General features: G+C 39.3%; 1 protein-coding gene across 4 annotated transcripts in view; it reads left to right on the top strand.

The window, feature by feature from the left end:
• The window catches only part of LOC133520784 (protein ECT2), a 42,360-nt gene extending 20,674 nt beyond the window's left edge, over positions 1-21,686 (top strand). Inside the window, exons 5-19 of one of the 4 annotated variants that reach the window (XM_061855445.1) lie at positions 3,615-5,126; positions 5,469-5,600; positions 5,686-5,956; positions 6,941-7,056; positions 7,207-7,331; positions 8,861-9,031; positions 9,124-9,239; positions 9,606-9,766; positions 10,532-10,672; positions 10,800-10,929; positions 11,044-11,198; positions 11,431-11,541; positions 12,849-12,947; positions 17,689-17,835; positions 19,125-21,686. In XM_061855445.1, coding sequence (XP_061711429.1) covers positions 3,615-5,126; positions 5,469-5,600; positions 5,686-5,956; positions 6,941-7,056; positions 7,207-7,331; positions 8,861-9,031; positions 9,124-9,239; positions 9,606-9,766; positions 10,532-10,672; positions 10,800-10,929; positions 11,044-11,198; positions 11,431-11,541; positions 12,849-12,947; positions 17,689-17,835; positions 19,125-19,253 — 3,516 coding nt within the window. In that variant the 3' untranslated portion in view covers positions 19,254-21,686. The remainder of the gene's footprint in view (positions 1-3,614; positions 5,127-5,468; positions 5,601-5,685; positions 5,957-6,940; positions 7,057-7,206; positions 7,332-8,860; positions 9,032-9,123; positions 9,240-9,605; positions 9,767-10,531; positions 10,673-10,799; positions 10,930-11,043; positions 11,199-11,430; positions 11,542-12,848; positions 12,948-17,688; positions 17,836-19,124) is intronic. The other 3 variants (XM_061855453.1, XM_061855461.1, XM_061855470.1) reach the window with 3 other exon arrangements.
• The last annotated feature ends 169 nt before the right edge of the window (positions 21,687-21,855 follow it).

Raw genomic sequence — 21,855 nt, forward strand, 5'->3', positions numbered from 1 at the left:
GAACGATAAAAATCACGAAATAATATATTTCCGAATAGCAAACAAGACAATTTAAAAAAATTCCGAACCACATCATTCCGAATATAACAATTCCGAGCTCTGCGCTTTGCTACGGCGGGCGAGAGCTGCTTCCCCTCCGCGCCTCCGGCTTTTTGGGTTATTTCCATTAGTTACCACCAAGTTGTTACCAGTGGTAACTACTGTAATTTTTTTCCCACCTTTTACCACTGGTAACTACTGGAAAAAAAAATCCCACTAGTTACCACCAACTCGTAGTTACCGCTGGTAATGGAGGGATTTTTTTCCCAGTAGTTACCACCTAAATTTGGCTAGTGTTCAATAGTAATAAAAACAGTATAAAAGGAGAGTGCTTTAATCGATAATTAATTAAAAGTTCAATTAATTATACGTTAATAAATTATTAGTTTAATTATAAGTCGATTAGTGTTTCAGTAAACTGATTTAAAAGTGTTAAAAAAATCGGTCTTTGACTGATTTATTTGTTCGTTCGTATAATTGTACAACGTTTTGAAAATCACGAATTTCATTATTCCAAGTTTACAAAAGATTGAATTTCTGAATGCTGACTTACTTTATTTCCGATCGGGTTATGATTTTTCGGAATATAAAAATTCGGAAAAATAGTTTTCAGATTTTTTTTTTTTATCGGAACCTTTAAGTTTTACGTTCATATGACAATCGGATTTTAAGTATTCGGAAAAAGCACAGTCGTGATTTCTTCTTTCGTGGTGTTCAAAGTCGTAATTTCGATATTTCGGACATATAAAAAATCGGGATTATGAAAATCGAGGTTATGAAAGTCGGAAAAACATATTTCGGAATATTTGGGTGTTAATCTTTAGAGTAGCATACTTTTTTATAAGGGCGGAAAAGATAGACTTATCTGCCAAAACAACATCTTCCCCTTAGAGTCCATTGTAGTGACCAATTAGCAATTATTATACCATTCGAACAAAAACAATAAACTTGTATTCTTTACTTAGTTTTCGTAACTTTGAATGATTACAGCATGAGAACACATTAGAGCATAATATTTGACTGGTAGCGGATGCATTTTAGCAATGCGGCCGCCATTTGTACATTTTATTTGTTTTGTGCAAAATTAGTGTATTTAATAAAGAATAAATGAGAAAGACTTGATTTTCTGAGGAAAGTTTGCATATAGATCTTAACAAACATAATTACTGTTTATAACTTATATTTATTGAATATTAAATTGACTATTCGTTAACCTATTGCTGGGAAACCGCATTGCCACGGGCAATTCTCCACATGGGGAGGCGGGCCCCATGTATCGTAATGTGCGTCTGGGCGGGGTGGATCACGGCCTTGTCTTGTCATTTCGCCTTTGACTGTAATTGTTCTTGATGATTGCAGGCATTTGATCGATACATTTGGTGTAAGTGACATCAATGAACATTTTGACTTGGTAATAATAATAAAATTAACAACGCTTATCAGTTAAGAGCGTGGGCAATGATAGTCATACAAATCCATGCACATAGCACATGATTCATCACATGAAGTCTCGATCAAAAAGTCCACAAGAGTTGCAAGCGCTTATAAGCTGCGGTGGCTGCTTAACATCAGGCGGGCCGCTTGTTTGCTACCGGCGTGGTATCAAAAAACTAGAATTTTTATTTATGTAAACTATTGTACGATAGGACATTGAGAAAATGGCGGACACAATGCCTTGAGGCATTCTGTACCAGTCAACGATTGCCTCAAACAGAACCTTGTAGTTAGTGCAGGATTGTAGACTCCGAGAATTAGGAAACACAAATTAATCATAAATAATAATATATAATAAGTAATAATAATGCACCTATTAAGAATTAGTGTTAAAGTCAATTTCTGCATTTGTCTCATATTTTATTAACCGCTGCTCCTTCGTTAAGATTTTCGTGATTCCAACAAACATGTTTTTAGTGTCTCGTTTAAAACTTGGTAAATGGAAAATTCCATTCCATTTACCATGTCGTACAGTATCATGCTTTTAGTTCACCCACTAACTACCATACACTTCGCACAAAGCAATGGCCATAATAGGCACAAACGTAGATCTTGCGGAAAATCTTATCTTTTAGTGTTGTGGCAGCAAGGCTTTTGAAGCATATAAATGACGTTTAGCAAATGAGCCGATAATTGAACGTGATTTAATTGAATGTGATCTATAGAAGCTGGTACCTGACTAACAGCGAAAGGAACGATAACGATGCACATGAAATGAAGATCACACGAAGATAAAGGCGGGGTCTTTTATACATACCTAGAACGACACTAATACATAACTTGACACGAAAAAAAAAAAAACGTTTTTTTTTTTACCTTTAGTGTTGTGTTTGGCAATTTTAGCTTTTTCGGCAATATTCGTTTTGCCATGCCCACATAACTAAAAAATAAATACGATTTTATCGAATAAACACATAATCAATATCCCTTACGTCACTTATATTTATAAATATCGACTTTTCATTTGAAAATTACTTTAATTGCGTATACTTTCGGTTTCGATTGACCATATTGCATGATTTTAATACTTTTAATTTTGACTGTACCCAAACCATTCCGCACGCCGCGAAGTCGACCCATTGTTTGCTTATATTATGTTCATCACCTATTATTGTAATGCTTTGCAGTCTTGTTTTTATGGCCGATGCAAGACTTGTTGCCTGATGAAAAATAATACCAGTTTATTTTACACTGCCTATGTGATCAAGTAAGCGGTTTATGGCGTTGAACAGTCGGCAACGATAACCGCTCCTGCTACACGTAACGTCTTTCATGTCATTGACGAGAAATCAATACATTTTGAAATGGCGTGTTAGCATAAATCACAGCAACAAGCTGTCTACTGAAATAATAAATGTAAAGTGAATATATAAGTTTTCAACACAATCGCTGGAACTCCGTCCGGCCCACTAGCTTAGAATCGGTGAGCTCCATCTTAGGCCCTGTCTTCACTTTCCATCAGGTGTGACTAGAGCCAATCGCAGATCAGTTTTTAATATAAAAAAAAAGAAAGAATAAGATATTCGATAATGACTATATTGAACATAAAAAGTAACATAACAGTTATTCCATCAGGCAAGAGTGTTGTTAAATGCGCACTTAGATAAGTATCACTGTATATCTGTCTTGTCACATAGTTGCACACCTACTTCAAAATACCGCATTGTGTAAAAATATAACATAATTATTGTGATGTTTCTTGTCCTTTCACTAGTAATGATGTATAGTTTTATGTGCACTTAAAATCGTTTATAAAGCGGGCTTTTCATTTCGGATACTACCATAGAGAAAAGTAAGCTATTGGAGGTATAGTAAAATAATACTTAAGCTTAAGTTTTATTACCTATAATTTTTTGCAAAGATCGCCTAAAGTGTATTATAAATTTCTATCCGTGTATGGAGTGAGCACTCTCAGCTTACTTATTTCTCTATGATAGTACTATCTTGTCAAAAAGGATATAGGTGACTGCTTCCCTGTGTCTAACTGCTCTATCTCAATAATAATACTACAACTTTTGTGCATGTTTGTACTGGAATGGCTTCATTACATCATTGCGTGGTGTGTTTCACACATGTTTCAGGTAATGGCCAATGGGGAGACTTTCGGTCGCTCGCTTATCCTATCACCCCAACCCAGTACTCCTAACATTTCCTCGAAACCCTCTCGCGCATCACCCAACTCTCAGAGTACTCCGAAGAGCTCAATTTACCGTAGACTTTCTGCGCGGCTATCGGGGCGGCGCGCTAGCGGCACGCCCACCAAGCCCGGCGCCGAGCTGTCCGACGAGGCCGAGCGCCGCCTGCAGCTCGCGCGCGCGCAGCTCCGAGCTGGTCGCGACTGTCCGGACTCCACTGCCGCTTACTCGACCAGACACGATCGAGTAGACCCTGCCGACACTAACTCCGATACGTCGCCACATATGCAGAACAAGGAGAACAAGCATACGTCGCAAACGATACAAGGCTCCCTCAGATTGAACGCCAAAGATAAGAGAGAGGTCTTTAGAAATAAGTCAATTAATGTGTTTAATCTAGTAGATTGCCTCACAGAGGCGGGGTCTCTACATTCTTCTCTTACAAAGAGTTTATGTGATTTAGATTGTAAAGAAGAACCCGCTTTTTTACTTCCTATTTCTACAGGAAGCAAAGAGTTGCAGCATTCGACAACTACAATAAGTTCTGGTAAAAAGAGAAGCCGAAATTCCACAGATTCCAGCTTTCAAGTGAGCCCCGTCGACGCCAACCTTTCTCCAGATAAGTGCGAAGATAGCCATTGGAAATCTATAAAGAGGCTTAAAATAAAAGATTCATTTAAGTTTAAAAATCGACCTACAATTTTCAAACGAACAAAAAAAGATTCAGTATCCAAAGCGTCAGGCGACATTACTATAGAACCAGTAAGTCCGGACAGTGTCAAACCAACTGACCCTGCTGGCGAATTCATTGCGTCCACTTCATCCCCCATCAGAGAAGATGATAACACGTCGATCTGCTCTATAAATACTAGTAAGCAATCCGGTTTCTTTGATATTTCGTTCGCATCAATACGCAGTTCTAAAACAGTTAAATCTGCATCAAAGTTACGGAGGAGTGTCAAGTCATTCACTGCATCTTTTAGAAGTGAGAGAAAAAAGAAATATGAGAAAAGACCTGAACGAAATACTGTAGAAGTAAGCGCTTGCGACCTCATAAATTATGTATCGACACCAAATAAAAATATCGATGATATGAATTTAGATATATCTCCAGTCCAAGTAGATACAATAGACAGCACGGACATGACCAACCACGTAAAAAACGAAGTGGATGTCGACGAGCTAGACGAATCAGTGACATTTAAAACGCCGCAGAGCGTAGGACTGCGCGCACATAGGCACTCCATCTGTGGCGCACCCGAACTGCGCTCCGCGAGCGTCTCCTCCCACGCGTCCTCCAGCTCCGGTCCTGCGCCCTTACCGGTTCCTGTTCCCGCTCCCGCCCCCGCCCTCGCCCCCTTCACTTGTCGACCCCTCCACGACCAGCTGCCGCTCGCCTCGACGCCTCCCATCCGTGACGTCCGCGCCATATCGCAATGCCATGGAATATCGTTGCCGGTACTAACCCCATTTAATTTAGTATTACTAAATATTAGACATGCTTATCATGCAGACAAACATTTGATGGCTCTCATTTTAGATTATAGCCAAACACGCATATTCGTTCGAGACACCCTCGCACTCGGATGATTCTTCGCTCGTATGCATGCAGTCTTCGTAAACGACGTTTTTTAGGCTTTAGTATGGTTAGCTGATGTTAAGGGCGTGCACGATAAGATGCTATTACGAGTACATGCGATGGATTACAAAATGGCAATTAGAAGTTATTCATGAAATTTACCCATTGGTTAGAATACGTACTTTACGTAATGGTGAAGTATATTGTTAAATATTATTCAGGTGGTCGATGAACACAACACAGCTGTCGCGCCGGAGTGTTCACCGCGCGTGCACGTTGTCAAAGCCGAATGGTTCTGGGCTTCAGTACAGAATGAAGAAGCGCAGGATGAAAGGGATTACCTCTTCAAAGATGTAAGATAGCTTGGTATTATTTACTTTTCTTTAGTATTACATTAAATATACGAATGTGAATATAATATGTATGTGTTTTGAGCAGTACCTGGACGAAGTGTCTCGGAGGTCGTCGGTGGGCGGGGCGGCAGGCGCGAGCGGCGGCGCGGGCGGCGGCGCAGACGAGGCGGGCGGCGCGGCGGGCGCGGCGGGCAGCACGCCGGCGCACCTACAGCGCCAGCGCAAGCGCAAGCTGCGCGGCGGGGACGCTGCGCTGCAGAAGCGACGCTCGTCGCTCAGCGACACGGTGCTCAGCCTCTCCGGCAACATGCTGCTCGACTACACGCCCTCTCCCGACAGCAAACAGTTGCTAGAAGGTATACTAATCGATCACTAAGACCTCGGTCTCCGGTTGACGCCGTACGCTAAGTACTACGTCATGGTCACTTGAAATTGCCTGCCCATATAATGTGTAATACCCAGTACCTCGTGAACAGAAGACCAGGCCTAAATCAACGTTGCTCTCTCAGACTTGCTATGTAATCCATGGAATTGGTATATTTTGCCTAACATCAAATGATGTAGTTCTGTTTTTTTAATATGTTGGTATTGATGAAATGGTAATAAACAAATCCAAGTTTTCGACCTCGAAAGCCCTTGGGATCATTGTAAAGTACTTGAATATCCATTCAATTTTAAGACTTTTTCAGTTTTTGTTAAAAAAAACACCGAGAACCGGAGTTACGGCAAAAGTCACTATGCATACTTTCAAGAAGATGAAATTTGCAATTAATTGACAATATAGTCTTAATAGTCTTAGTGAGCCAAATAGTTTATTTGCGTTGTACCAGCAGTTGTGGTTGCAGGGAAGCACGACTCAAATGCTCAGCTGTTTGCAACTACAGCAATGGTCAATCCTGCGAGAATATACCAGACCGGAGATGTGTGCCGACATTGATAAACCATTTATTGATTATCCACCATCAGATGACGATTTCGACCTACCTGACCAGATTGACGAAGAAATGCTTCCACATACGCTGGGTGCAAAAAAATTGCTTCAGAAGACAAGCGTGGTCCACCAAAGATATACAAGAGATGCGAGTTATAACAAGTTCCCTCACCGTACTCTATATTATACACTCAATGATCTGAAGGGCTTTCGAGGTGGAAAACTTGAATTTGTCATTACTATTTCATCGCTAATAAAATAACATATATAAAAAACAGAACTACCTCATTTGATGCAAAGCAACACCTCTTTTCTGGTACGATTTCCATGTATTAATGTACCTGATGCTGAGTTTTCATGATTCAATTATACTGTACAATTGACATATTAATCCATTTTTTTTTCTCAGAATCTGAAGTGCCTGACAATGTAGTTCGGAAACTAATGTCACCTAGGCAGCAGGTGTTCATGGAACTTCTTCAAACAGAATCCAATTATGTTGGGATATTGCATACAATTGTAACTGTAAGTATATCAATAGTAAATCAAATAATAAAACATAGTTTTTAGAATTAATATCTAACAGCGATATAAAGAGTAATCACAACCCCCCATTTGCTTAGCTGTAGTCAGGTAAAAATGTAATGTTATCATTGATACACTTTTCCTTTTCAGATGTTTAAGCAACCCTTGGAGGACATGGCGGAGGAGGACAATAGCAATGGCAAAATGGCATTGCTTAACAATACAGAACTAAAAATTATATTTGGAAATTTACCACCAATATATGAACTCCACCAGTAAGTTATAAACTGCATTTTACGAAAACCGTTATCACGTCGACAGAGAAAATTAGAACTTGTGAACTATTCATGTTATGTGTACAGACGCTGTCAAAGACATTATCATTTTTCGCCTTATTATGAAGAAGTAAGGTACAACAATGTAATTATCTTTGATGTGAACTATACTAGAGTCATGAACTCATGAGCATACCCTGAGATTTGACGTCAAGATCGCTTACCTTCTTTCTATTGCAAAATAAAACCAAAAATATAGTAATTAATTAAATATCAACTTAAGTTTTATCATTATCCATATGAAGCAATTTCTAAATCATAATAACAAATATGAGGCCTCTTGGAATTAAACGATATGAACTAAAAGCGTTCAAGTTTTTATTGAGATGAAATGAAATGAAAGCATTTATTTCGGACAAAAACATCCATATTATGTTAGTAATGACTTACGGCTAAGTGTGTTAGTAGAAAGTATAATTACAATTTGAAATGCCATGCAGAGACATCCAGTGAATAAGGATAGGGCTGTCCATCCTCTCAGCAATCACCTTCAGGAGAGTGTTGGTACTGCCCCGAACACGTTCGCTAAGGGACGCCCCCCGCTTCCGCATCACGGCTTGGAAACCGTCGGTTCTCCATGCGGCGAACATCCCTGACGCGCTGCAGCGTCAGGGCAGCCCCAACAACCCCCTGAAGGCGTTATTGTACTGGACGCGCAGAGCACTAGGCTTTTTTAGTGTAGTCACTCCACAGGTTGCACGTGTATAGGGTTTGACAATACGTTTTAAACAAGGTAATTTTCACCTCCTTAGAACAGCGTGCAAACCTGCGAGAGAGCATGTTACACCTTACCGACAGTGCTCTGCGCTCCCTTTCTATGTCAGCATCATCTTTAAGAGTGTCAGTAACCCAGTGACCCAAGTATTTAAATCTAGTTACTGTTTGAAGAGGAGAACCACTGAGCATTATTGGCGGAATGGGATATGTTTTAGTGCCAGACTTGAACAGTAATACCTCACTCTTTTGCACATTATATTTTAGTCCATGGGCCACCGCATATCTGTCACATAAATCAAGCAGAATCCTAAGTCCACTGATTGAGGGGCTCAGCAGTACTATGTCGTCTGCGTAGCTTATGTTGTTGACGAAACAACCATCAACCGAACATCCGACACCCGCTCTGCTGAGCTCCTCAATTAAGCCGTTAATATACATTATTACCAACATGCAAGCGTTTTTCATTTATTCTCATTGAAAAAATTGCCATCATCTGACATTGATTCGAGTCACTCCAGTTAATACATATTATTGTAATCATGATTATAATATTGTATAATTAGATAACGGTGGTATGATATGTCAAAGTTTATCGATATCGACTTATAAAGCAAATTTCGTTCGCACTGTTTAAGATCAAACCAAAATGGCCCCTTCAGACCAGGGTATGGTCAGGACCTTACAATGCTTGATAATGTATGCATGTCGTGTGACAAGCGTGTCGTGTCTGTTGAGTGTCGAGTCTGTTGTAGGGGAATGCTGGAGGAGCTGCGCTACACGCAGGCGCACTGGAGCGAGGAGGTGAGCATCGGCCGCCTCATGCTCAAGTACACGCCGGACATGGTTAAGGCCTACCCGCCCTTCGTCAATTTCTTCGAGAACACCAAGGAAATGCTGCAGCAGTGCGACCGTGAGAACCCTAGGTACTTACAGCGGATTTTAACCGAACATAGTATAAAATAAAATATTATTATTATGTCTTTTATATTATTAACTTTGTATCTCATTTTTGCAGATTTCATGCATTCTTGAAAATTTGTCAGACCAAACCAGAGTGTGGCAGGCAAAGTTTACAAGAACTTTTAATAAGACCAGTTCAGCGATTACCCAGTATTAGGTTACTACTTGATGGTGAGGACCTATTTTTAAGTTGAATGCTTAATTCCGAATTCATTAAGTAAGCCGGTGAGAATAGAGTTCTATTGACGCTCCGCCACTGAAGTTTACATAATTTTGACAACTATAAGCCAATCACTTCTTGCATTTCTTTCCAATGATTATGTTCCCCTATTCACAGAAGATTTATTGTTTCCTTTCGATTAAACACTGTTGAATAGACTCAAAGTTGGTTTCACTCTTTACATACATAATAATCGAGCTAGATGTATATTTTTGTATGCCTTGCCTTTTGGAAATGTGTAACACAGTTGTATTGCGCTACTACTACTAGTCAAATAAGACATAAATGAAGTGTGAGCATTAAATATGTGTGGACAGATATCCTTAAACACACGCACAAGAACAACCCGGACCACGGCGCGCTGGTGGCGGCGCTGGCGGGGCTGCGGGAGGTCATGTCGCACATCAACGAGGACAAGCGCAAGACGGAGGGCCAGCTGCAGATGTTCGACATCTACAACGACATTGACCAGTGTCCGGTACGACAGTAATATCCGATATTATATGTTTCGCTTGGTTGCAAATAAGGAACTTAACGTCTATCGGACCTTCTTGTCTTTATGCTATTAGTTAAGTTTGGTCACTACTTGGAGGATTTAACAACTGGAGACGCCTTGTCTGTAGTTTACTGTACAAAACAGTTTGTCGATTTTTGGAGGGGTACGTCAAATGTATGGATGTTTGTACGTAAGGGTCACTATCCTCGCCTAAGGCCCCCTGAGATAAAACTACGGCCAGTGTGACCCGGTATCATTTTTAATGCATGGTGTTGACGGCCTCCTAGCCTAGCTGGCAGTGACCCTGCCTACGTAGCAGGAGGTGCGGGTTATAATCCTGGGAAGGGCATATATTTCACAAATATTTATACCTGAGTTATGGATATTTTCACACGGATCACACTTGCTTGTAGAAGATGTTATTACACGTAGACGAAGTGGTCTGGAAATCCTAAATTTCGACCTATGGTTGTAATGTATTTTTTCGTTACACTTGCTATTTGATGCGGGCCGTAAATAGTAAATTTTACCTAGGGCTGCAATATACGTATTAGGCAGAAGTTTTATTTAGGCATTTCCTTTTTTTATCTTTATAAGTGTGATGGAAAACATTGCGCGTGCTGCAGGGTGGTGCAGGAATAATTAACTTGTGTTAATTAAGCCAAAACCTTCGGCTTCGGGTTTTAATTCACACACATTCGTAACTTCTTGTTTACCGCCCTTAATGCACGTACTATTTATTTGCAGGCGCATTTGGTATCATCGCATCGATCGTTCATAGCTCGCTGTGAAGTAGTCGAACTATCGAAAGAACTTTCCGGTCGAGGTGATCATCTCGTACTGTTCCTATTTACCGACACGATGGAAGTTTGCAAGAAACGATCAAAAGTAAGTTTTAGTCATTATCTAATTACAATAATAACAAATTCTTTACGAATAGATTGCAATGTCTAAGGATAATGTTATGTCTATTATATGTATATAACCGTGGTACTCAGGTATTGTGTTTACACAGGCCTTCAACAGTAAGAGTCCGACGAACGGCACGAGTACAATGCGAATAGGCTCGAGCAAGCCGTACAGGCACATCTCCCTTATGCCGCTGAGCACCGTAAAGCGCGTCGTCGACATTCGAGAGGCAGAAGGTACAATCTCGTAGCTACATTATATTTATTTCACTTGTTACCCTATAAGTTTTTTTTCTGTTTCGTTCAATTAGTACGTACGTATCTAGGAGTGAATGATGTTTGTGTGTATAGATTGTCACAACGTGTTCGCGCTGATGTGCCGGAGCAACCAGGAGCTGAAGGAGAAGCTGTACTCGTTCATGATCACGGACGACGCGGTGGACAAGTCGCACTTCCTGCGCCAGTTGTGCCGGCAGATGGCCAATACTGTCTGCAAAGCTGACGCTGTGAGTATCGCTTTGTACTTGTCTGATACTTATCACTGCTCTCTGAGATAGACTCATTGATTGTAGGTCTGTACAAGATGTATAAGTCTTAGATCAATTCGTGTAGAGCTCGGTATATTATGTGGTACCTAACGTAAATTATCAAACAGTAAATGTACCCTCCTAGAAAAATGTTCCAGTCATGTGTGAGATATAGCGTTGAAACGGTGACAATGAAGATGTTTGTGCGCAGGACAAGTTCCTGGCGACGCTGGAGTCGCACCAGCTCGACATCGACACCAGCGACCTGGCGCTCAGCACGCTGTCCAAAGTCACCAAATTCGCTGCGCGCACCAGGATAAAGGTATACCGTAACATCAACATGCATCGTTCCTCATAAATTATCTCATGCTTACTTGATGATAGGGTATCTGACTTATTTTTTTATTAAATACATGTTAGGTGGGAGAATCAACTTTTTAGCGTCACTCGTTGCCATGGTTACGATTAGTTGTCCAGGGGACAAAAGTTCATTGAAATACTGATTTTATGGTACTTAAATGTATCAAACTTGCGTTTTTGTGGTCGTTATAACCAATGTCCATAATGGGCCCCCTACTAAGCATGTTAATAGAACGGCATACAACGTCTCTTCAAACAAACTGTGCCACTGTTGTCCCTTGGACAACGGGACAGGATAACAAAACAAAAAAAGTTGATTCACCCAGGTATTCTTTTCCTAAAACCAGTTATTATTAACTTTTAGTTGAATGCTTACAAAATGACCTTGTAATGTGTTCACTACTTATATTGAAACAAATGAATACGTTATTTGCCAAGGTATTTTGTATGCGTAAACATGATTCGTACTTGTCATTGTTTCGTTATCTCTTAACAAACGAAACAACGTGCTGGTACGCTTGACATTATTTGAATATGGAAGTACATGATTACAATACCTGTACATAAGAAAACAATTTCTAAATTCAATGTATATTCTTTGTTGTTTGATTGATTTTAGATTAAAAATAAATACATAATACTAATAAGTAAACAGTTAGTCAACTACCCTGTTGTATTTTAGCATGATTAAATGTATTATAATAAGTTACAAATGTATTTTAGCTTAGCTTGCATTACTAGTAATAACAAAAGATAAATAACCAAGATGGTAAGTGTTTAATTAGATAGTAAGTTAGATTGCTAATGCAATGAATCAGTCCTACTTATATTGATATCAAATGTAACTAAGGCATGACAATGTTCGAATTCGACAGACAATTAACAATGATGGTCATACTTACTTCATACATACAAGATTTGTTTTGTACAGACGCATACACAGAGCATGATTTCGAGGTTCGTTTTCAACTATGGTTGGTACACTTGGTACTTAATTTATATGTGCGCTAAGTATTTTAGTGAATTTCGACACACAATTGATCTTAACGAATTACGTTACATTAAAATGGGTCTTTGACCAATTTACTGCCGCCAAAACAGTAAATCTATTTGTTATTTACAAAAGTACATTACTTTTGTTATTACCAGTTGCTTGCGCACCTGAACGATAATTAAAAATAACGGATGTAGTTTAGAGTTAGCGTAAGTAGTGAGATGTGAGCGGTGTTGTGTGTCGAGTGGTGTAGTGGAGGGCTGGTTGTGTTGTAGCTGGAGACGTTGGCCGGGCTGGGCGGCTGGCTGCGCGAGCCGGGCGGGCCGAGCGGACTGCTAGACACATGGGTATTGCGCGCTCACTTACTCGCACAGGTCTGAAGCGCTCGTCCACATCCACCCGACCCCACCGCCATCACCGCACGCACACGCCATCTGTCGTGAGAACATTCATACCTGTGTCAATTTTATTGAACACCGTCGCGGTAAAATAATTACTTCAATTTGTTAATAATAAACTAGTGATTCTGGCTTAGTGAATCACTAATTTAGTAATACCTTTTTGAATTCACCCTTATACATAATACAGGGTGTTTATCTAGTCACCTGCAATACTGTACGGGCTGAATGTATAGGTCATACAGAGCAACTTTTACTATTTGACCAACCCCTAAATGCGAAAAAAAAAATACTCTCCCATAGAAATTGTTAAGGTCAGACAGGCAAAATGTATGATAGAACCAATTTTTTTTTGCGATTTTTGGATTAGTCCCTTAATAAAAGTTGCTCAGTATCACCTAGATATTCACCCCGTAAATTATTGCAGGTGACTAAATAAACAGCCTGTATTTCTGTAGTGCCAACATAAAATGCGAATGTTTCCCAGAAAATAATTAATATTTATTCAGCTTATAAATTACATTACACTAAAAGTAGCAAAAACAGGTAGTGTTATACGAAAATCATTAATTTAAAATTTCCTATAAGGTAAAAATTGACATGAGAATGAGTTCCGGCATTATAAACGTTCATCTAAAACCTAACATTATTTCCTGTCTTATTCTGGTAATAGTCCGTCCAGATCCAACGAATTCAAGAGACGCTTAGTTATTGAAACTGCTATTGCCTTTTATTTGTACAACTCATTAAAGGCTCGAATAATGCGTTCGTGCGGTTCACGCGTGCGTGCTTGACGCAAACGCAAATGTGGGAGCTGGTGGGCACCATGACCGTATTACGTAATGCTCGAGTGCATCGCGCGACCGGCACAGTCGCTAAATCTGGACGGACTTTATGTGTATAATAATAAAAATGGCGGGCAGTGCTGCGTTATACCATCATTTGTGACCGCGGCCGGCAAAACATCCCACTTTGTCGCTTCCTATAAGGATGCCTTGTCAGGTTATTCGTAGAAAGATACAAACAAATCTCGTCGTTATGGCAAGCTACAAGGTGGGACGTTTTGCCGGCCGCGGTCACATTTAACCAAATCATTTTCCGATTATGGGTGGTCACTGTTTAGACTTAACGCTTAGCTTTAGTTCATTTGTGATTAACAATTTTCGTGAGCGTGCCATACCTGCCATGTGTTGGTCCATGTCTTGTCATCATCATCATTATTTAACCATCCTGTTCCTCTTATCTTATGTGAATGTACGCGTTTCTTTGTAAATTAGCTGGGCTCGGTCATTAATTACCATTTTAATGTATGAGGCTATTTATTGATAAGGATTCAGGATTGGCTCGTACTATCCCTTTTCTAGTGCGAAGTTTTTATGTGCTTTATTGAAAGTATCCAGTAGCGGAAAATAATCTATCATATTTGTGTTTATTTTAAGTATTTTTTTATGAGAACGACTAAGGCTGCCTAAACGATTATCATGTGAAAGTCCTTTAGATGGAGAGTAAAATAATCGAAATATAGATAAAAGTGGTTTATTCATAAAGAAAACAACAAAAAATACAGATTCTGCACTGAAAATCAAAATATTAGATTAGTACTTGGTACTGAAACCCTTCCCACCATCCATCAGGCGATTTCTTACAGTACGAGTACGTACGGACACAGAAACTGAATTTCCCGCATAATGTCGCTCGCCGTGAGTCGTGGATTGCGTCTTGCTATTCGCAAAATGTTGCGGTCTACGAAACTTGATGTGCAGCGTGGGCGACCAGGTCTGTTGGGCCTTTTGACACCTCCGTGAGCTTTTTCCAGTTTCAAAACCTTCGATATAGTAGACTGATGAACTTGAAATTGCTTAGCCAGCGTCGATTGTGTGAAGCCATTTCTATAGCCATTTATAATTGCTTCTTGTATAGCTACTGTTAAGTTTTTATTTCCACGAGGTCTCCCCATGACGGAACTGATATTTCTTACAAATATGATTATGAATTAGCATGATATTCCGTTTTTTATCGACTTTAATATTACTAGTGACGGACGCTAAATTCCAGAAAAATGAATTCAAATTGAATTTCGAAATATGTACCGGCCTGTTAGCGTATCGTTGGTTGAGAATAAATCAATATAACCTTTTTTGATTAGGTATCAACAAATTCAGTTCTTGTTTTTATCTAATTTGAAATACTTTACAGAAACATCAGAATATGATAGATTTTTTCCGCTACTGTAAATCAATTTCTCATTCATTTTCTGGATTATTGCGCTCCTCCATTGAAACATGTAAAGAGATGACCAACTTTTACGAAATCGACATGGAGGTGACGTATGGAACAATAAATATCATTAGATTTAAGTTAAATTTTGGGATGGTCCACTGTGAGTGTGTAAACTTGTTATACGAGTAAGCTGCCCGTGCGCGCTTATAGTAGAGCTACTGAATGTATCGGCTTGGGGTTGTGAAGTTAAACGGAAACATAACCTAATCGCTGAAAATTGTTCGACTTCACCTTCACTGCACGCACATTCATTTCGAGAGAGAGAGCAGTTGACCGGGATTTCTTGTAATTTTATATCGGATGCAGATTCGGATATTGTACATGCATTAGTAGGTACACAACTTAACTAAGTTGGGTCACTAATGCATGTAATATTGTGATTATTACCAAATTATTATAACCGATAGCAATACAACTAATCTAACTTAAATCAATTTATTGTCTAATATTAATGTTTAAACATATGTATGTTTAGTATAATAATTTCAAGGTGCTCCTACACAGTAGTTCTGAAATGTTATTAAAATGGTCTATGAAAAATATAACATTATCTCACACTATGATCACTAATACTAGTAATATAAATCTATAAGTGCTGTGTAAGTGCAACCATGTATATCTCAAAATTTGATGGTGGAATTTCATTCATAGCATTGTTCTTTGTATACAAATATCTTATGTGCGAGTGTATTTAAAATACACATGTGACAGGTAATTGTCTAGGTGACTTGTGTCTACTGGCACCAACTGTACCCCTAGTGTAAATAAATTCGATTTCGAAACGTGACGTACGCGTTTGTGTTTAGTCTCATTTTGTATTGGATTTAGAAAGAGCGCGCCAAGCGGGACGTTTTGGAAACTCAAAATCCTATACAAATTGAGACTTAACGCAAACGCGTTCGTCGCGTTATGATGTCGATCAAATTTACACTAGGGGTACTGTACTCGGCAAGTTTACAGTAAAACTGCTTATGATTAGATTCATTTTTTCGTTATTTTCGGAGTACCGCCAAAAATATATTTATGTAAAATGTTACGAAAACGAGACCACATGGCTCTCACTGTCAAAAAGTTATCAGTACCCCTAGTGTAAATTTAGTCGATAGCCAAACGTGACGTACGCGTTTGCGTTAAGTCTCATTTTGTATGGGTTTTTAAACAGCGCGCCAAGCGGGACGTTTTGGAAAGTCAAAAATCTCATACAAAATGACACTTAACTCAAACGCGTACGTCACGTTTCGCTGTCGAAAATATTTACACTAGGGGTACAGATCTTATGTAAAGCCAAACTTCTAACTCTACACGCCCTAACTTCACAAACTCTATACCTTAGTCAAAATGTGACCGTGGCCGCCAAAACGTCCCACTTTGCCGTTTGCCATAAGGACTCCTCGACAGGTTATTTGTATAGAAATACAAGCAAATCTCGTCCTTATGGCAAGCGACAAAATGGGACGTTTTACCGGCCGCGGTCACATATGTGGCTTGGCCGTCTGTCGTCACATGGGCGTAAGGTGAAACATTTATTCACTGTTCATTACTTTTCTTTACAGTAATGAATCGGCCAAGCTTCATATTTTGACTAAGGTGTAGAGTTTATGAAGTTACGGCTTGTAGAGTCAGGACGTGTAGAGTTAGGACTTGGCTCTACATAAGATCTGATCACTTTTTGACAGTGGTCTCGTCTTTGCAACATTTTACATGAAAATGTTGTGGTGGAATTTCGCTTTTTTATGTAAGTTGCTTGTTACTTCGTTGCGAAGTTCCATTCCCTAATTTAAAGGGTGAGGGTGATTTACTAAAAATCCTGAACTATGTATTATATTATTTATAACAAGGAGTCCCTGCCTATATCAATTTTCAGACCTCTAGCATCAAAAAGCGGTAGTCTCATAGAAACTCCCATCTCCTAGTTTGAGGATTTGGGGGTAAAAGTTCCAAGTTTTAGATTTTTGTTTGTATACTAGTTTACATACCAAATTTCAGCTTTCTAGGACTCTAGGAAAGTACCCTAATAATTTGATGATTATCAGTCAGTCACGAAATCAGAGTTTCAAAAGATATTTTTAAATTTAAAGTAGCTATAAAAGCTATGCAATTGAAATTTTATACGTTGAATTTTATTTATCTGGTATAATCCAAACCCAGGTTATGGGGGTTCAATAAATCAACGAAGCGCTTCGAGAAAAGGTAGGTAGTGCCCTTGCGCTTCGCTTGGCTCGTCTTGGTGGGGGCACTACCGTACCTCCAGATAAATCATTTGTCACAGCTGGCTTGGGCAGCGGGTTTCAGTTTACAACTTTTCATGTTCCTAATGACTTCACATAGTATATTATAATTTGTAGCGATTCGTGTTATCGCTTGCTAGCGTCTTACTAGATTAATCTATGTAAATGATATATTTAAAAAAAGGCATTAAATGATATGTTATTGACAGGTGGGCCGCGCGCTGTCGTTCAACAAGACGCCGTCGAAGTTGAAGCGCGCCATGTCGTCCATGATCTCCCCCTTCGGCTCGCAGGCCAACCTCACGCCCGCCTCGCAGCTCGCGCAAATGCGTCTCGCGAGTTGCAACAACATCAACGTGAGTATGCGCCGCCTCCGTCTCTCCGACCATTTACAACACAACGAACCTGTACCTAGAGATGGGTGCCGGCGGGTAAATACCCGAAACTACCAATCTACCCGACTATATTTTATACTACCCGATATTTACCCGTATCTATCCGTAACACAATGTATTATTATTATAGAAATAAATAAATGAATCTACCAATATTGGTGGGTATAACAAATTGGTTCGTATAATTGAAGAAATACATTAGCCAAATTTGATTTACTGAAACCGATTTGGATGAAATTTTGTATCTATATTTCAACGAGTGCCTGGATTGTTTGAAAACACCATTCAAATCATCCAAAGATATTTCTTTTTAATTGCTATTAACTCTGAAACTAAGCGAAGTTAACATATCCAGAAAAGTTTATATGACATTATAGCCTCTAAATATGACCAGGAATACACTGTTAAAATCTTTCGGTTTCGTCATGTTACACCGTGTATATTTTTTTTATATATCGTAAAGTGTCGCCATCTAATAGAGTTAAATAGAGCATAGGCCAAAGGTTATAGGGTCATCGCTCGAAACGAACAACAAAAATGAAGTCTTATTAAACGTTGTGCTTTATACACAATAATTAATGTGACTCAAAATATTCGCATGTGAGGCCGAGGAGGAGGCCGGGAGAGGGGCTGAATATTCGGTATTCGGCCAAATTTGGGGCATTTCTACCAAGAACCCGTTGAAATATACACACAAAATTTCAGCCAAATCGGTTTCAGTAAATCAAATTTGGCTACATACCGATAGCAGCGCCACCTACCGGGGGGCTAATTATTTTTTTCAAATCATCCAGAAACCCATTGAAATATACACACAAAATATCATCCCAATCGGTCCAGCCGTTTAGGAGGAATAGGGTCAGAATTCGGAAACACGTACAGGAGAATTATATCTATTAATACATTTGACGAATATCTGTCAATACGAATATTATATTTTTTATAGAACTACATGACTAACAAGATAACAATTTTTTACATTATCTCATTTCAATTTGTCTCCCACTCATTTGAGTAGAAAAGGTAAATACCGGGAAGATTGGGCAAATACCCGATATCTAACCCGGGTATTGACCCACCGCGCCGTCCTTCTCTACCTGTACGTACATTGAATGATTATTCTATTATATCGTACAAACAGCAACACCCCTGCCCTTGACTTCGTCACGTAGGAGTTTTTAAAGTGAAAGTGATCTCTCAGCTTGTATTCCCGTGGTTACGGTAGACAATATATTTGGATTTGTGTGCAGGAGATGGGCACGAGCAGCGGCGCCGGCGGCGGCGGACAGGGCGGCGGCGAGGTGCTGGTGGCGCCGCTGTCGGTGCAGCCGACGCGCAAGGCCGCGGCGGGCGCGGCGGCCGCGCTGCGCCGCTTCTGACGGCGCACCTCGCGCCGCGCCTGACTCGTGCCCGACCCGTTGCCGGCGCCGGCTTCTGAATGTTGTTAAACTCGCCACCCGCACGGACACCTGCGCGGCGAGGCGAGGCGCGGTACTAAATACGCCAGAACATTACGAGATTGATCTGCCATATTGATGATTTGGTATACATACGTGCAGCTAAATCATATGATGAATTTTACTCTTAACTATGAAACACTAGGTACTCACTGTCACTATGAGTTATGGTTTTTATCAGAAGATTAATTGAAACAATATTAAATCCGTGAAATGCTGTTCATCCCTTCAAATTGATAAAACAACGCATCTCTGCCGTGTTCAGATTATAAGACCTGCTTGTAAGGATCGGTTTCATAGTGTTTACGAACTCATGTAGCGTTAGTCGCTTGATGTATGTCCATCATGTCACCTTGCGTCTTGTGCCAAATTCACACTATATTAGCTTAGATGTGAATGTTTTTGTGAGTCGTTAAGAAAATGTTAGTTTATGGTCTAAGAGCCAGCTACGGAAATAGGTATACAATTTATAGAGCAACGAAATCCCTCTAGTTAGTATACCATACTATCATTATTAATTCATTCGAGCGCCTGGCAGCTTTTTAACGGTGGGTGTCAGAGTGGATGGGCAACAAAGGGGTTCTAAAATCAATTGAAGGTATACAATATATCGAGCTCTAAGTTTGGTGTGATATAATAGCTAATTATATATTTAATTCGAATATAACATTGCAATAAAATCGTTGCAAGATGTTATATATTGATAACTTTTCATTCATGTTTCAGGCCACGAAAAATTTCGCAGAGCCTGTTGGATCGAAAAATATTAACATTAAATTACAAATTAATTTTAATATAACAAAATAAATAAATAACACAATGACGATGTTTAATATTATTGCCCCAAATAAAACATACACCGATACACATGTTACACGTATATTTTAAGCTGCGGGTTAAAAAAATTGGACGGGATCGATCCCGGGTTGTGAAGTCTCTTAAAACCGGTCAAGTGCGAGTCAGTCGGGCTTAGTAACAAAGTTCCGTTTTCAGCCTTTGGGTAGCGTAACACGATACAATTTGACCCAGTAAATGAGATGACCTGGCACTTCTGGACCACCGGGCACTACTTTTCCCCCAATTAAAACGCCTGGCAATGTTATATTCGAATTAAATATTTAATTAGCTATTATATCACACAAAACTCAAGAGCTCTATAAATTGTATACCTTCGATTGATTGTAGAACCCCTTTGTTGCCCATCCACTCTGACACCCACCGCTGAAAAGCTGCCAGGCGCTCGAATTAATTAATAATGATAGTATGGCATACTAACTAGAGGGATTTCGTTGCTCTATAAATTGTATACCTATTTCCGTAGCTATCTCTTCGTCTATTACTATTTTGGCAATAAAAGACTGCGGTGTTAATTAATGCTGCTTTAGAAGCTTAGCTTATTACCAGTGCTAATATTAAATAGAGGCAATAATGTCTCAATTCAATAGTCAATAGAGATAATAATGGAATACGATATGAGGCGTGTTGTTGTGAGTGCGTGACGCAAGTGCTCGGTGCTCGCGTCGGAGCCAGTGACATAATATCAGAACTTAAATCGTAGTTCGTGATTTTAATCATATTTCAAATTTTGACAAAATTATAATTTTTATCGTTGATTTTCACTGCTAAAATGTTCAGTGGTATTTTAAATAACGTTAAGGAACAGCAGGGATGTGGCAATGAAAATGTTTATAATATGTATAGATCGGACGAGACTATGAAAGAGTGCTTGGAGTGCCTTTGTAACATGAACGAATTGATATGATATCGCGGGTGTTATATGGTAGAGTATTTGGTAGTATTACTGTAAAACTTGTCACAAAGTGCAGCCTGTATAGAAATCGAATACTAGAAGTAGTTCAATCGAAAAGTATTTTTGTTTTAACCAGTGGGGTTTAGTATTTGCTCTCACCTGGTGATCTTATTTATTGTATACATTATCGATTAGGATCAGTATAGTTCTTTGAGTAAAATAATCGAATATTTTACTGAGTCGAACGTATTCGTTTTCGGAAATTTAGTTTTCCAAAATAATATGTACATATCGTGATATTTTTACTATTATCGTGAAATAGGCATTTGATTTTAAGTAGTAATAATATATAATATGATATCAGACAGCGTATAGGTCGGCAGCGGTCGCCTCGCGCCGACCGCTCGCCCGCGGCGCGCGCCGCCGGGACCCTCCTTCACTATTTCATCTAAGTACCTACTACTTATTATCTAAGTTTTATGAAGAGTCTCAATAAGGCTATCATCTTATCAACAGTGTGTGTACACGTATTAGATTGTACAAAGATCTATATTTATAATTATATTTAAATGATTGATAAAATAAACATTTATTTTCAGTGAAAAGGCATTTCATTTTCCGAAATATTTTACTGAAGACTAACACTTTCACTTGGCCCTGAGATAGTGTCGCTACAAAAGCTTTTTTAAGGCAATAATGTGCGTGCGTCATCTCAACAGTCGGTGCAGTGTGTATTGCATGAATCTAGTATTAAGTATGCATTGGGCATGAGTG

Source organism: Cydia pomonella, chromosome 1 (assembly GCF_033807575.1).
Source record: "Cydia pomonella isolate Wapato2018A chromosome 1, ilCydPomo1, whole genome shotgun sequence".
Classification (NCBI taxonomy): Eukaryota; Metazoa; Arthropoda; class Insecta; order Lepidoptera; family Tortricidae; genus Cydia; species Cydia pomonella.